Source organism: Octopus bimaculoides, chromosome 4 (assembly GCF_046866305.1).
Source record: "Octopus bimaculoides isolate indiv1 chromosome 4, ASM4686630v1, whole genome shotgun sequence".
Classification (NCBI taxonomy): Eukaryota; Metazoa; Mollusca; class Cephalopoda; order Octopoda; family Octopodidae; genus Octopus; species Octopus bimaculoides.
In genome coordinates, this window is record NC_142931.1 from 86,918,005 (window position 1) to 86,933,541 (window position 15,537).

General features: G+C 35.5%; 1 protein-coding gene across 2 annotated transcripts; it reads right to left on the reverse strand.

Moving 5' to 3' along the window:
* Positions 1-7,914: 7,914 nt before the first annotated feature.
* Positions 7,915-15,329, reverse strand: LOC106870219 (uncharacterized). Of its 2 annotated transcripts, none has more exons than XM_089350927.1 (2): positions 15,194-15,329; positions 7,915-11,858 (listed from the first exon to the last, which is right to left on the reverse strand). In XM_089350927.1, exon 2 carries the CDS (start codon positions 11,671-11,673, stop codon positions 8,851-8,853), a length of 2,823 nt encoding a protein of 940 aa, XP_089207053.1. In that variant the 5' UTR covers positions 11,674-11,858; positions 15,194-15,329; the 3' UTR covers positions 7,915-8,850. The 2 variants fall into 2 exon arrangements, with proteins under 2 accessions (XP_089207053.1, XP_014771713.2); XM_014916227.2 differs by lacking the exon at positions 15,194-15,329 and adding an exon at positions 14,667-14,993.
* Between the last annotated feature and the right edge of the window lie 208 nt (positions 15,330-15,537).

Sequence of the window (15,537 nt, forward strand, 5' to 3'; positions counted from 1 at the left end):
TTGGGGAAGAAGATATGATACTAGCCATAGATGAGGTGGACACAAACTCAGCTGTTGGTCCTAATGGTTTCCTGCAATCCACATCAAATACCCTGACAAAATCACTACAGATTTTCTTCCAGAGTTTTCTGGAAGGAAGGAATAATATTCCCAATCCATAAAGGAGGAAGCAGAGCAGATGCCAAAAATTATAGGCCTATCTCTCTGACTTCACACATCAGCAAAGTCAGAGGGAAACTAATCGTGTTCCTTGAAGAAAATGATTTGCTGAGTGATACCCAGCACGGTTTTCAACCAGGTAGTAGCTGCCCGACACAGCTCCTGCAGCACTATAACTGGGTGTTGAAGCAGTTACTCGACAATTCAAATGTGGACGTAATATACCTTGACTTTGCAAAAGCGTTTGATAAAGTTGATCATGGTATGATATGCCACAAACTGCGCGATCTTGGTGTAGCTGTAAAACTTGGAGAGTGGTTACATGACTTTCTGAAAGATAGAAGTCAGGCAGTGGTGGCCAATGGTGCCACCTCAAAGGAAGCACAAATAGTGAGTGGTGTTCCACAGAGCACTATCTTAGAACCACTGCTTTTCATAGTGGCCCTCTCAGATATGCCCTCAGCTGCCCGGATAGCCACCCTTGCTCGCTACGCAGACGACACAAAAGTCTCGCAGAAAATACAAAACGCTAGCGATGTTGCACGCTTGCAACAGGAGTTGGACGCAATTTACAGATGGGCTGAGGATAATAATATGCAGTTTAATGCTGGAAAATTCCAAGCCTTGCGCTACCAGCACCCAAAGTTGAATGAAAAACATACAGAGTACACTGGCCCAGGCGGGGGGTTACAATCCCAGAAACGAAATCAGTGCGTGACCTGGGTATCAACATGAGTGATGGTACCTCTTTCCAAGTGAACATTACCAAGATGGCGACAAAGTGCAAACGGCTGGCTGGCTGGATCCTGAGAACCTTCAGAACCGGAGAGAAGGAAACCATAATGGTCCTCTGGAGGACATTCGTCCTCAGCTTCCTGGACTACTGCTCCCAACTATGGTCACCCAACAGTGTGAAATTAACAGCGGCCCTTGAAGCAATCCAGCGAAGCTACTCAAAGATGATCATCTCATTGCAACAGCTCAGCTACTGGAAATGGCTGCAACAGCTAAGAATCTGCTCCTTGGAGCGAAGGCAGGAGAGATACGCAGTAACATACATCTGGAAGATCCTGGAAGAGATTGTACCAAATTTTGGCATTGAAAGGTACACAAATGCCAGAACGGGGTTACCACTGTACAGTGCCAAAGATCCTAGCATTGCCGTCGCGATTCAGGACCAGTTACTGCAACGGCATGGGTTTCAAGGACTCACAGCTTTTTAATATTCCCCAAAAGGCCTGAGGAACCTACACAGAGTGGATATAGGTGTTTTCAAAACAAAAATGGTGCTCTTCCTGTCGAGAGTCCCAGGTGCACCTACCTCGCGGTAGGGGACAATAATGAGGGCAGTGACATCAAACTCTCTTATTCACTAAATGCCACATATCAACGGAGGATCTCAATATTAGCAGAGTAGCAGAACGGCGGTGCCCTAGCATCGCCGCAGTATATATATATATATATATATATATATATATATATATATATATGCGTGTGTGTGTGTGTGGGGGTGTATATACACACACACACACACACACACATATATATATATATATATATATATATATATATATATATATATATATATATATATATATATATATATATATATATACATGTTTGTCTTGGTGTCTGTATGTGTCTCTCACTACCGCTTGGCCACCGGTTTTGGTGTGTTTACATCCCTGTAACTTAGCGCGTTTCTGCAAGAGTGATCGATAGAATAATTATAAGTACAGGGATCGAGTCATTCGACTAAAAATTCCAGGCGGTGACACATCATGACCGAAGTCTAATGACTGAAACAAGTAAAGGATAGAAGATAAAAGATAAGAGATGTATAAATAAAATCTTGGAGTATCGGAATTCCCTAAGCCGCAGCCAACCGACCAAGCAGAACAGTAACTTTGAATAAGCACAGATACAGGGTACTCTAGTTCTGTCACAGGAACATTTAAATACATATCGTCCATGTTGATAAGTCGTCGTTAATTTGAAGGTATCCAACCGTAAAACACGACATAAGATTAGTCAGTTTTCTGTTCATATGTGTGATAAACGTCGAAGAAGGAGAACCAGTGGCAAAAATGGCTGTAAAATAAAATATATATTGTCATTACCATTCGTCTGTATTACTATGCTTTGCGTATATGACGACTTCGTTACTATGTATGCTCTTAGAATGTGGAGTGGATTTTCTGTTTTTTTTACCGCGCTACTGACAGAGAAGTTGCCTACGTGAAGAGGTCAAAATTAGTGGTTCTTAATCACTTGTACCTATCAGCCCCTTTGATTCCTATTTTACTTGGGGTGGGCCCTCATAATCAATCGCTGTTTAAAAAAAAACCTATTATATTTTTATAACTGAATATTATTAGAAATTGCATTAAAAAATTGCTGAAATATTTTGTCTATTGCAGAAGTATAACCAATTTTACTGCACATAAATTTTAGTAACAAAATCTTGTATGGATTCCTGAGGGTCATATGGACACCGGTTGAGAACCACTGGTCTAAATAATCCTTTATACCCTGTATCAGTTTTGTTTTCTTGACAGGTAACTTGCGATGTAACATGTATGAAGTTCAAATCTCACTCGCACATTCAATTTTGGCTCGTTTTCTACAGTCTGTTGCTTTTCGATTCATACATAACTTTGAATAGCATACTGGGTACATTTTATCGTGCCATCAACATTAGAGATGTTGATTCGTTGAAGAAAGACCGAAAGAGTCCTCACTATCGAGTATTAATTCTTATTTGGAATTACTGTTCTCTTAAAAGGCGAAGCAATTTACGAAATCCACATCTCGTTTTAGTGTTCCATCGATGTAGGACCTCTAAAAGGTTACCGCTATCGTATATTCAAAGATAGTAATCTGACGGGTAGGTACTTTACGATGTATGGGACTGTCCCTTTCAAACGTAACAGTATTACAGAGGTTAAGTGTCAGATTTCGCAAACTTATTAGCTTTTGTTGTAGCATACAGTCAAAATCTTGTAGCTGGAGGTCATTATCTGGAGTTACAGCCATCCTACAGGGACTACGTTAGCAGTAAATTTGGGTCTGTACGGGAGCTCTCAATGTCGGGATAAGGTTGTCGCTGCTATGTAGGTCGGGACATAGGTGTTAATGTAACTTCTGTGTCGGTTGGGTTTGATGCTTTCTACATGGAGTGTATTTAGAGGGTGGAGCAATAGTTAACAGGACAACTTATTATCTTTGACAAACTTGCGTCGTTAGATATCAAAGTAATTTATCGACCCAGACTGGTGGCGGCTGGGTGAATAAACTAGCTACCAAATTTTATAGGCTAAAATAGTACTTTGTCCTCAAGAATTGAATTAAGAGGGGATAGTTATTGAGGCCAACATTAGTAATCACACGACGTGTTAAATATAGATAAGCATACAGAGGAAGGGTGTTCGCAGTGATAGTCTCAGAACAACGTCACGATACGGTGAGCTTAGTGTGGACTGAGCGTCGAATATCTTAGGGAGTGCTAGCAAACCAAGTATCTTAGACACAGGGAAAGATTCAACTTGTGATGTAAGTAGGCAGGGAGGATCTCATACACCTACGTTTATAAATTTTATTTTACATCAATTTTTCGGTGTTTGCACTTAATTTGTTGTATCAGTTATATATTCAATTTTTCCTTCCTACAACCAACCAGCAGTGAAATGGGAACGGTGCCCGGTTTTCTTTTGTTTCAGCCATCTAGAAATGTTGAAATACATGGTTTTTCTCGAGCTCATGACAATATCGAGTAGCGAGATCTAAGAGTGGAATAGCAGTCGCTCTATGGTGCAATCGGTACGGATCATCTGTCAACCAAGAAATATTTGGTTAGTGTCACGTCATACAATCGGTTCTCTATTTTCTGTCCCAAATTAGTATTAATATCATCTATATTAAAACACTAGTCAGTGAGTTCAGTCCCACTGTGTGGTACCTTAGGCAACTGTCTTCTACTATAATCTCGAGCCGACTAAAGCCTTATGAGTGGATTTGGTAGACGGAAACTGAAAGAAGCCCATTGTGTGTGTATGTGTGTATATATATATATATATATATATATATATATATATATATATATATATATATATATATATATATATATATATATATATATATATATATATATATATATATATATATATATATATATATATATGTGTGTGTTTGTCTCATTGGCAACGCTTCACAACCAGTGTTGACCGATAGAATAAATACCAGGTTTGAAAAAAAAAAAAGTACTGAGTTCGATTCATCTGACTAAAAATTCTTCAAGGCGGTGCCCTAGTGTGGCCGCAGACTGGAACAAGTAAAAGACAAAAGAAAGATAAAAGAGTAAACCTCTCTCTTGGTTTTGATAATGAGTATTTCATTTTCTTTTATGGACTCTAAATAATGATTGAATTATAATGTAAGTGGCTGGGACTTCCACAAATATTTATACTCTTAGCAATAGACAGACCCTTCTGTTACAGGTATCGCCTGTTTGATAAACAGTTTGTCAACCCGAATGTACAAAGTAAAACGAAGCTAAGGTAGAACTCAAAACTTATCTAAGGCGTTACATGAGTGATTGGGTACCATGATTGCAAAGTGGTGATTATGAGGCACGCTTCTAAAATATTTGGAGTTGTGGGGAGCGTAGTTACCCCTTAATTACCATTATTGCCAGGTCCATTCTGACCCAGAACAATGGTACATGTCAGGGTACCATCTATAGATTAAATAAATTTCCCAAGATTAGAAGAGGCTCCCGTTATTCTTGACAAAAATGTGGGGTGAGGCAACTCTTCTACCCTGGTATGAAACTCGCAGCCAAAATAGTACCAGTCATCTTGCTATGCTTGTCACTGGAACCTACTATGGCAACCGAGAAAAGCAAAAGAGCGCACAAACTTTTTTTCACTTAAATCCATTGGCGTACAGATGTCTCACTATCATTTCATTCTTGATCCGTTTTATATTTTACTGTCCCATGGCGATGGATGCGCTGCCATATTTAAACGCATATCCACACACATGCAAAGATAAAAGTAAAACAAAACATTCAAGTTGAATGAGAGACGTCTGTCACCTGGCAAGATGAGACAATCATCATCACTATCATAAATAGATACACACACACACTATATATATATATATATATATATATATATATATATATATATATATATATATATATACGTGTGTGTGCGTTATTTCCATATGTATATTATATACATACACATCATCAGTTTTAGTCCCCATTTCTATGCTTGCATGAAGGAGTTTATTGAGGCTGATTTTCTAGTCGGATTCCCTTCCTGTCGCCAATCCTCACCTCTTTCCAAGCAAAGTAATATTTCCCCACTGTCGCCAGGCATGTTTTTGCAGAATATTACAAATTTATGACACTACTAGTATGACAACGACACAACGGGTTTCTTTCAGTTTCCGTCAACCGAACTGGCTCACAAGGCTTTGGTCAGTCCGGGGCTATAGCAGAAGACAGACAGAACACGAAATCATGTAACCACAAAGTCACTCCAGAGAGAGAGAGGTGGGTAGGAAGAGAGAAATTATGATTGTCAAGTAGAATCGGCGCAACAGGGCTGGGCGTAATACAATCCATCCAACGGACTTTTACAGTTACCATCTCCCCAATTTCACTCACAACGCTTGGACTAACCTATGGATGCAACTCATTTAAAATACAGCAGCTACAATAATAGAGAGAAGAATGACATTTGATCGTATCTCCGAACTTCGAATAACATTTAAGATCCTAATGCTGACGTTGAAAGCTGTACATAGCCTTACTTCTCAATATCATAGAGAACTGCTTAGTGAAAAAGGAGATAACAGTGTAACTGAAAGCTATGGTAACTAGGCTTTTTGCAAGTCCGCTCCAGTTCTCTAGAATGAGCTACCTGTCTGTATGACCTGCACCATTTTACGTCAGCTTTCACATAAAATCTGAGGACTTTCTATTCAGGAAATAGCAGTGATCAGTCTCTCACATTGTTGTTTATATGAACGGACGACTAGGGTGCCTATGAATTTTTTTTTTTTTGATGGATCTACAGCGTTATATAAGTACTTTATTATTATTGACAGAGCAGTGCATGCCATCAAAGTGACACTGGGGTACAAATATACAAAGCCCAATATACCCATCATGACTACCCGTCATACACCAGGCACATGCATCACAACCATATGTACGCAACATAGTGATCTCATATCAAGATAAACAGCGCATGACTTTACAGGTGGGGGCCCAGTTAGAACTTTCTTCAGGTCGAGTAGCCCATTCTGCTCAAAAGGTCCCTGAATAAGGGTTGTTTTAAGGATGAGGAACAAAATACCCATGTTTCCAAAAGTGAATTATTCAAACCCCAAGGAATTCCTCTCAACACTTGGCTATGATGCTCCCCCACTACTTCTGCTCGTGGATCAGAAATGCACATATCGTCAGCTGGTTAAGGTAAAATAACTGACAAACAAATCTGTGGTATTGAGCAGAATATTTGCTGTAGCTCGTCAATGTACATGATAACACTTCCAATCAGTTAAGATCAAGTCATGGGAGCCACTGCTTGGTACTGCATTATTATTATATTAGATAGTTGCCTAAATGTCATGCAGTGGAGCCAAACTGGTGCTCATGGTTGAGAAGTAAACATCTTAGCTACACCTACTTTCTCACACAGATCCTTATAATAATGATTTCCAGCTCCAAGAGGTTTCATAACATCAGCATATAATTGTAATTACTGTAATCTATGCATAAGAGAGGTCACCCACTTCCTGTAGGATGCTAATTGCATACTTGTAAAACTAAATGTTCTTGTCCATGTTCAGATAAAGAAAAAAGACATGTGAAATTAGGTCATACTCAGAGATCTGATGAAACACCTGTATTTGATCTGAACTTGTAAAACAGTGCTGGCAATTGCTTCATAGCAGCAGCTATTTTTGTACAGACACACACATGCATTAATAACAAGCAAACATACATAAAGGCGGCACTCCAGTATGGCTTTAACTATTATTGCTAAAACAGAGTAATTCTGAGCCTAGGTATGTAACCTTAGTACCAAAACGTTCTGATATTTACTAATTATACTCTTGAAGAGAGAAGCTGATTCCAGCCATAAAAATCCCAGCTTTTGTTATTAGACAGTGTGTTTTCTGGATTATGCATCCTTTTTAAAATGGTAATTATTTCTAGTAGGTTGAGAGACCACATAGAAGCATTTCAAGGAGTTGTATTATTAAAGGAAATAAGCACACAATTTAACAGTTACCAGGCTGAAACTGTTTCAATGAAACCACCTTAAATACTAAAATAAAAGCTTGTTTTCCTTTATTACTTTGCCACTGTCTTCACGCTGTGTCAAGTTTAGCACAAATGATTTTGAAATATATGTTAGCTACATCTGTCACTATTTATTCCAGTCCAGTCAAAAACTTCTTGAACTTGCAGATGGTGATTTAATGTCAGGTAATGTCATTTGGTCACTAAATAATATAATAGCTTCTCTAATCACAGAGCTTCATTTAAATAAACTATTATACAAATCTGCCTGGAGATTTGATATGAGAAAAGCAGCAATTGAAGCTATTGTGAATGTGTAGTTGGCCATTTGAGGGAAACAAATTCAACAACTAAATAATAAAAATATTAATGAACAATGAACATTGTAAAACATCTTGTTTGCAATGTCAATGTTGATAATAAAAACAATAACATTGATTTCAGATGTTTTTACTCACTACCAATAGTGGATGAGCTCTACAAACTTGAACTAAAAATCAAGTTTCAGGAGTATAGCTTCTATAAACGCGCAAAATAAAAACTTGCAAATTTTAATAGATTTATAAAAAATTTAAAACCATTCCAATTCATAATGGATAAAATCTGAATTGAAGAGTCAATTCCGGACACAAAGTTTAGACTGGGCAGTGAAAAATCTAAAGATGTCACAGAGTTTTCTCAAACATTGTTAAATATTACAATATAATTTTAATAAATAAGTTGATATTTTCATAATGTTAGTAACTGTAAATAATGAACCAACTTAATTTACTTTCTTTTCATTGTCTCAAAAGTTCAAATTGTTCAATTCAGTAGCAAATAAGGAGAAAAAATAATAAATTCACCATCTTGAGCTACTGGATTACTTGAAACACTAACAATGCCTGTGAGCTTTGTTTTACTTGTTTCTGTGTTTGTATGATAATTTATATATATATATATATATACAAAGGAAATATAAAATTTTTAAATAGAGGCCACAATTCAATAAAGGGAAAATCTAGATTTAATGAACAAGTCAAACATCTTCATTAGCAAACTGGACTGTATGACTAGGAAGTAGAACGGTGCTAGCAGAGTACCAACCGATCCTAATTTAAATTAGGCACTTGAAATTGTTTTAATAGTCAAACACATGCACTACACATTGTATGTCTATGAGTGCATGAATGTATGCATGCATGTAGGAATGCAAGCATGAATCTAAATATGAGAAAGTATTATGATATCAAATCACTTATGTATACATATGCATGACTGTAGTATGTGTGTATTTGTATAAAACTGTGCTTGAATGTAAAGGGTTACAGTGCTAAAACTATAAAATCTATCTTTAAAATACTGAATCTTTACAACTGTTATATGTTGTTTTAATTTGTAATACTCTGAAAATTTTCTGTTTGTCTTTCATTAGACTTGAGATACTGCCGTGCAATTTCTAAATCTCTTTGCTGTTCTTTTAAGATTTCTTTCAGCCGTTTAATACGATCAGAAGAGTCACAAGAGGAACCTATTGATGGCAAGTTATTTTTTGGGGGAATATCAAGTTCAGTTAATGGTTTTGAAGTATCTGAAAATGTTAATCTTGGTGTTGTTTCTACTGCCTGGTGATAGTGAGGTTTGTCATGATACAACAATGTATTTATTATTCCTTTACTTTCTTGTTGTTCATTACCAACTTTTATATCAGGTTTTCCAATAAATGTCTCGCTTTTTAATTTCTTCTTTTTATCTATTGGATACATTATTTTATCAGTTCTAAAACCATTGTTGAATTGCTTTGGATCTTCTGACTTAAGATTTTTGTTTAATTTACTAGAAGCAAATTCTTTCTTTTTTGAGTATTTTGTGGTAATCTTTTCTCGTATTCCTTTCAGAACAGTCATCCTTGGAGATGATATGTCTGTCTTCACTTTTTTCTTCAAATAATTTATCTTTCCATGATTCACAGGTTTCTTTGAGGGGCAGCTAACACATCCTACACATTTGCATTCAGAACCAACACCATTAGCAATAGCTTTCATCTTAGACTTCCGGCAGTATTTTTTCCTTGTATGAGAACATTTAGCAATTTCAGGAATAATTTTCCAATAGAAATCTATTTCACCACTTCTTGGAACAATTCCAGTTGTAGACCCTAACTCACTGAGAAAATTATGACGACATTCTTTTGAACATTTTTCTGAAGTTTTGACTGTAGCTAAGCTATCATTGGTATTCATTAAGGAGAAGTCACTAGGAAGATTTAATTTGGGAACAACAAGATAACAACTAAAGCAGCGTGCCAATTCCCTAGAGACATAGCAGTGGCTGCTGATTTTACCCCCACCCCCATCTGACAAGTCGCAACACTTTTTGGATTTATCTGTATTGACTGTTGAACTGCGACAAAGTCCAAGATATTTAAAAAAGCTGTTAAGTTTCCGCTCCTCATCAGTAATAGGCTTTAAACTTTCAAAGTCATTTGCATGGCAACTTACAGTGATATCTTCCCTACTGATAGGTAAATTATTACTAAACACTGACTTGGATTCCCTAAGTGGTTTACTTGCTTTGATTTTTTTAGGTTTGTTGTCCCGCTGCTTTTTATTTACAAATTTGGAAGTCTTTTGAGGAGGTCGTCCTCGTGGTCTTTGCAAACTTGGTTTCCGTTTTGTTTTCACATTTTCCTTGGACTCTATTGAAATTTTACCTGAAATATTAAGACCTAGCTTTGATGATTTAAAACCTAATGTTGAAGGAACTAAATTGAGATCACATTTGTTTCCTGAATTGTCAGCAAGAGAATATATTGAGTCTATCTTCAGGGCAAGTGGAGGGTCAGAACAATTGCCTGTAGTGTTTAGTAAAACTGGGTTTGTCAAAACAGAAGTGTTACCAAACGCTCCCTGAGTAAAATGAGATGAATTATGAGTGATGGGGTGGTTATGAGGGACAGGATTTATTTGGTGTGCTTGAGAAATTGGATTACTGTTTTGCCCTCGAGTACTTGGATTTATGTATTGCCCATAAGGAGAACCGAGAGCAAAATTTGAGTCAACTGGTTGAGATCTTTGTAATGATAGAGTTTGGTTTTGAAATTGGCTATAATTTATAGCGGGAGAAGTAAAACAATTATGGGAAACAGGACTATAAAACATTTGGAGTTGATTTGTTTGACTAAGAGTAGGATGAGGATTTGGCAGTGAATGAAGAGCCATGTTAGGATGATAAAACTGTTGAACAGGAACATATTTAGACTTTCTCACTTGATTAGAGCACGTGTTTTTTGATTTAATGTTTGTAAAACGTTGTGGAACAACTTGAAGTGTTAGGTTTAATGGTTGTGACATTGCAGCTGTGTGATCAGAGAGTTCTGGTTTTGAATTATATGAAGAAAAGATCAATGGAGATGGCATTGAGGGAGAAGTGGTCAAGATATTATTGGAATTAGAATGAAACATAGAAGAATGTGGTAAAGACATTTTTGTATTTGATGAAATTTTATCATCTTTGAACTGTTTGAAGTTTTGACTTGCAAGAGCTGGTTCCCGATGTAGATCAGAATTGACATTCTTTTTTGAATTTGTTATAAGGGAAGCATTGTTTGGAACAATAGTTGCCACCGGTATCAGTTTTGTACAGTCATTTCCAAAGAATGTTTGTGATGCTGGTTTCATAAAGCTATTTGATTTTTCCCCAGCAGTAATCACATAAGTGTCTGATTTTGGTTGTGAGACAGAAGATTTAACAAAAATTAACTGTTGAGCAGATTGTTGATGTAAGTTGTTTTTTCCAGCAGCCTGGCTACTTGAGCACACAGGAGAAGAATTAGAAGTTGATGAAACAGGTTTCAAGGTTTGATGAGACATTAATGAAGTAGCTGTTGGATTAACAAATGCTACAAGTGGAGTAGTAATACAAGGAAGATGCCCAGTGGTAGGCTGCAAAGAAGACCCAGCTATTGGTACACACTCAACATCTGATGTTTTTTTCATGCTCGGAAATGAAGACTCACGAGGAAATAGTTCTGTAAAGCTTTTTGCTTCAGAACCAAACAGTTTTGAATCAGAACTGAGTATCATGTCCCCTTTGTTTTGAACAGAAGGATTCATCCTGATAGTATCTCCATTGTAACAGACTGTGTTCAGCTGACTGAAAGATTTTAGTTTCATCACATCAATAGGTCTTGAAATCAAAGTTAGAGAATCCATTATAGCAGATGGTGTTTTTGATTTTTCTTCAAGTATTGACAATAAGTGCACAGAGCTGTTGATTTCTTTATTGTAAAGCTGCTGGTTTAAGCTGTTAAATCATTTTTGTGATTTGGAGATGGGTAGATGTTTCCAAGGCTAGTTGTATTTGGCATGCTTAATAACTAGATGGCTCATGGTAAAATCTACAAAAGAAAAAAATATATAAATATTACTTAAATTCTTGAATAGACATACATTCTGAGGAGTGTTTAAATTCATATATAAGCTATCTAGTGTAAAAATAACAACAGAAATGAATGCAAACACTTTTCTCCCCCCTTTTACAAAAATATCATTTTGCACTCGATACCAACTCGTCTGATATTGTCCTTGGTTCTCTAATGCTTATTTTTTGTTTAACAATGATCTAAATTAAAGCCATCCATAAAAATTTCATGTTAATTTAAATTCCAAACGCTAAATAATATTAGCTATTTCACAAAATCCTTCATTATTTTCAAATTTAATTGAAACATAGACCTCACATATAAAAAAAAATGGTAGCAGAAGGATTAAATGGTTTGTTAGAACGGGAAAAAGAGAAATAAATGAAAGTTTTAAACATTCTTCTGCAAATTTAAGATGTATAGAAATCTCGCTTTAAGAGACGCTTTCAAAGTTTTAAACTTTCTTTCATTCTAAAAGAAACATCTGAATGTGTTAAACAAAATGTTTTTTTAAAAAGTGATTTTGTTGCAACCCAGCATGTTTATAATCACTAAATTTGTTTCGATAATTCAAGTTCATAGCTAAAATATACAACTGTTAAAAAAAAAAACTTCAAATAGTTATGAATAAATCATTAGAATACTTTCATAAACGGATTGGCGCGAATTAAACTTCTAAAGACAAAACTTTTAACAATCTCTGGTGTGATAAAATTTTCATACCACCCGACTATAAAACTGTAAGCGACGGTAGTTTCTGAACTACTAACGTTACAGAGTTGACCCACCATTTCACGAGACAAATACAACATCGATTAACAGGCAGTGTTGAACTTTAACATCCCGTTCTTTTATTGGAGTGTATTTCAACAAATATCAATCAGAACCTAGCTTTTCCAAGTTAAGTACAACTTTTTGTTAAATAAACACAATGCATGGTGTATGAGGTATAAAAATAATGAAAGTAGGAAAACTTCTAACGTTATAATAAAATATCAACATTATAGTAAAAAAAAAATATATTAAAATTTCGACTGTAAACAATACTGAGACAGAATTCAGTACAATAATTTATCGCCTATATTAAAAAAAAAGTTTCTTGAAGACTGACTTCTTGAATAAAGTAAAAGGTAACTTGCATACAATTCAGGGTTTTAATACAAGAAATATCCTCATTCAGTTAATCTCCGAATCAACGTGAAAGAAAAAAATTCAATGTAAAAAAAAAAAAAATTACGCCTATGTTATATCATCAAGATATACCCAAATACACATAATCGCTGTTACGATTAATACACTTCCTTTAGAATCAACGTGTATGTAATTTAGTACTGAACTGAGAAAAAAAAATTAACAACGAAACATTTTTTTCCTATTCTACTTTACGAAGAATATTCAGAATGAAGTTACACTCAAAAGTATTTTTATATCGAAATAGAAAATTAGCAAAATATCGTATTCCAATGGCTTTGCTGCTATGTAGTAACTAAAACAGTTACAGCTGTGTCATTAGCAAATGAGAGAAAGAACGAGGGAGGAAGTGGATAGAGGTGTAGGGTGAAGTAATTTCCAATATTACACCCGTTGAAAAGTAGATTTTCGCAGGAAATAAATCCTGTAAATTGTAGAATGAGAAAACATTCCGTTCGATTCAGGTGTATTACAAAAAATGTTCTGATGTGACTATGAACAATATTTTAAATAAATTCTTTAGACCGTGAAAAAAAAAAGAAGAAACTGTTGGTAACGATTCGAGTTAATTTCCATCATAAAAATCTGTTTTATATAATAAGCTCTATAATAAAGAAGCAGTAATGTGAAGAATCTAGACCAAGATGAAAACGGAAGATGATAAAGAAAACATTTGAAATGTAGCAAGTGGGGGAGGGGGTAATCAAAACATACATGAACAGCGGGTCCAAAACGTAAATCGAAGTTATGTTTTGATGATAGTTAAAAAAAAAAAAAAAAAAATTGAAAAAATCCTTCAGTGATTCATCAACAGCACAACATATATATAAAAAAAGGAAGGATATTTTGAACTGCAAAAGATATTTTAAGAATGTACATGTTAATTCCTTCGAAGAATTATAAACATTTAAATGTGGGATTTTTGATTTAAGTAACAAAATGGTAAAACTATTCGTTGCTTCGATTCTTTTATATTCAAACTATAACAATAAAGCAAATTAAAAATAAAATATTAATGTTATCAAATTACAATTCTTTTTTTTGCAAAATGAGTTTCGATATTTTATTCCATGACAAACAACCAAAAATTGCTAACAACAAACAATTCCACGAACCAATAATTATATAATTATTTCTAAAGTATTCGCAACAGGGAAATATTTTGTATGTATATATATATATATATATATATATATATATATATAGAATGTCGAGAAAAATATAAAAGAAAATATAAAGAAAAAGCGAGAAACCCACTAATAATATGATTCTAATGTACAGATAGATCGATTATTGAGGGAAGAAAATATCTGACTGCAACTCGCACGAACTTAACAGTTGCAATGCTGAAATGTACAAGTAACACCTATTTCTGATCAGCAATCAATTTATGCAAGAATTACGGAAATGCAGCAAGCAAGCAGCATGTTAATGAAAGTAGAAATTGATAAACAAGCACAAGTATATATCAGTATATAATGTCATATGGAGAACTTTCATTAATCCACACACAAAACTTTACTTCTGCGAAAAGAAAAAAAAAATCTTTTAAGAAATAAATATTTGTAATTAAATATATTTATTTATACTTACAGGCACTTATCTTCGGAATAATTTAGGCCTAAAAACATACATGTATATAAGTCAGTGTCTTTCTTAAATGAAGGTATAAAATATACGTTTGTATGTATGTATATAATCCGACTGTAGATAAACTGTTACGGTGTCCTTATAGTTCCGTATAGAAAGCCGTGCGAGATGTTTAATGCCGATCGCTGTTGAGTTACAGTCAGTGAGAGGCTACGGAAACACACACACACTTTCAACAAAGCACAATCGCAAAATGGCTGACTACAAACCGATGAAAGCGAGGCGACTATACGATCTAATGCGATCACTATGAATAGATGAAGAGTGAGTGACGCAGCGCGTATTTCAATAGCATCACGTGGTATTCATTGCCTACAATAGGCGAAGCGACCTAGTTATGATCAGCTCTGCAGATGGGGCAGTTAAGTTAATACGTTCGATATCTGCTTTCATCCCGTGAAACCTCAGCAATGTTTCGGGACAGCAAGCTGAATGAAGTCTGACGAATGGGTGTAATTGATGACTATTACCTGCCGTATCTTCGGTGCCAATTGCTGATACTGCTACAACTATCCCTTCAGTCGTTGATGCCTGTGATTCATTGCAAAAGGCGATGACTTAATTCAGTCGTGCCTGCTTGGTCTATAAGAGATTGGTGGTGGTGGTGGTGGTGGTGGTGGTGGTGGCAGTTGTAGTGGTGGTGGAAGTGGTGGTGGTGGTTAATCAGAACGTAAAGAATTAAAGCCTGAGATAAAAAGGATAAGTTGTCTGCATATAAGGCGGCATTGCAAGTTGAAGTAGTGTTCACAGAAAAACATAACAATGGAATCTTTTGAAGGAATAATTTGTATTTTTTGCAGTTTAGTTTTGAGTA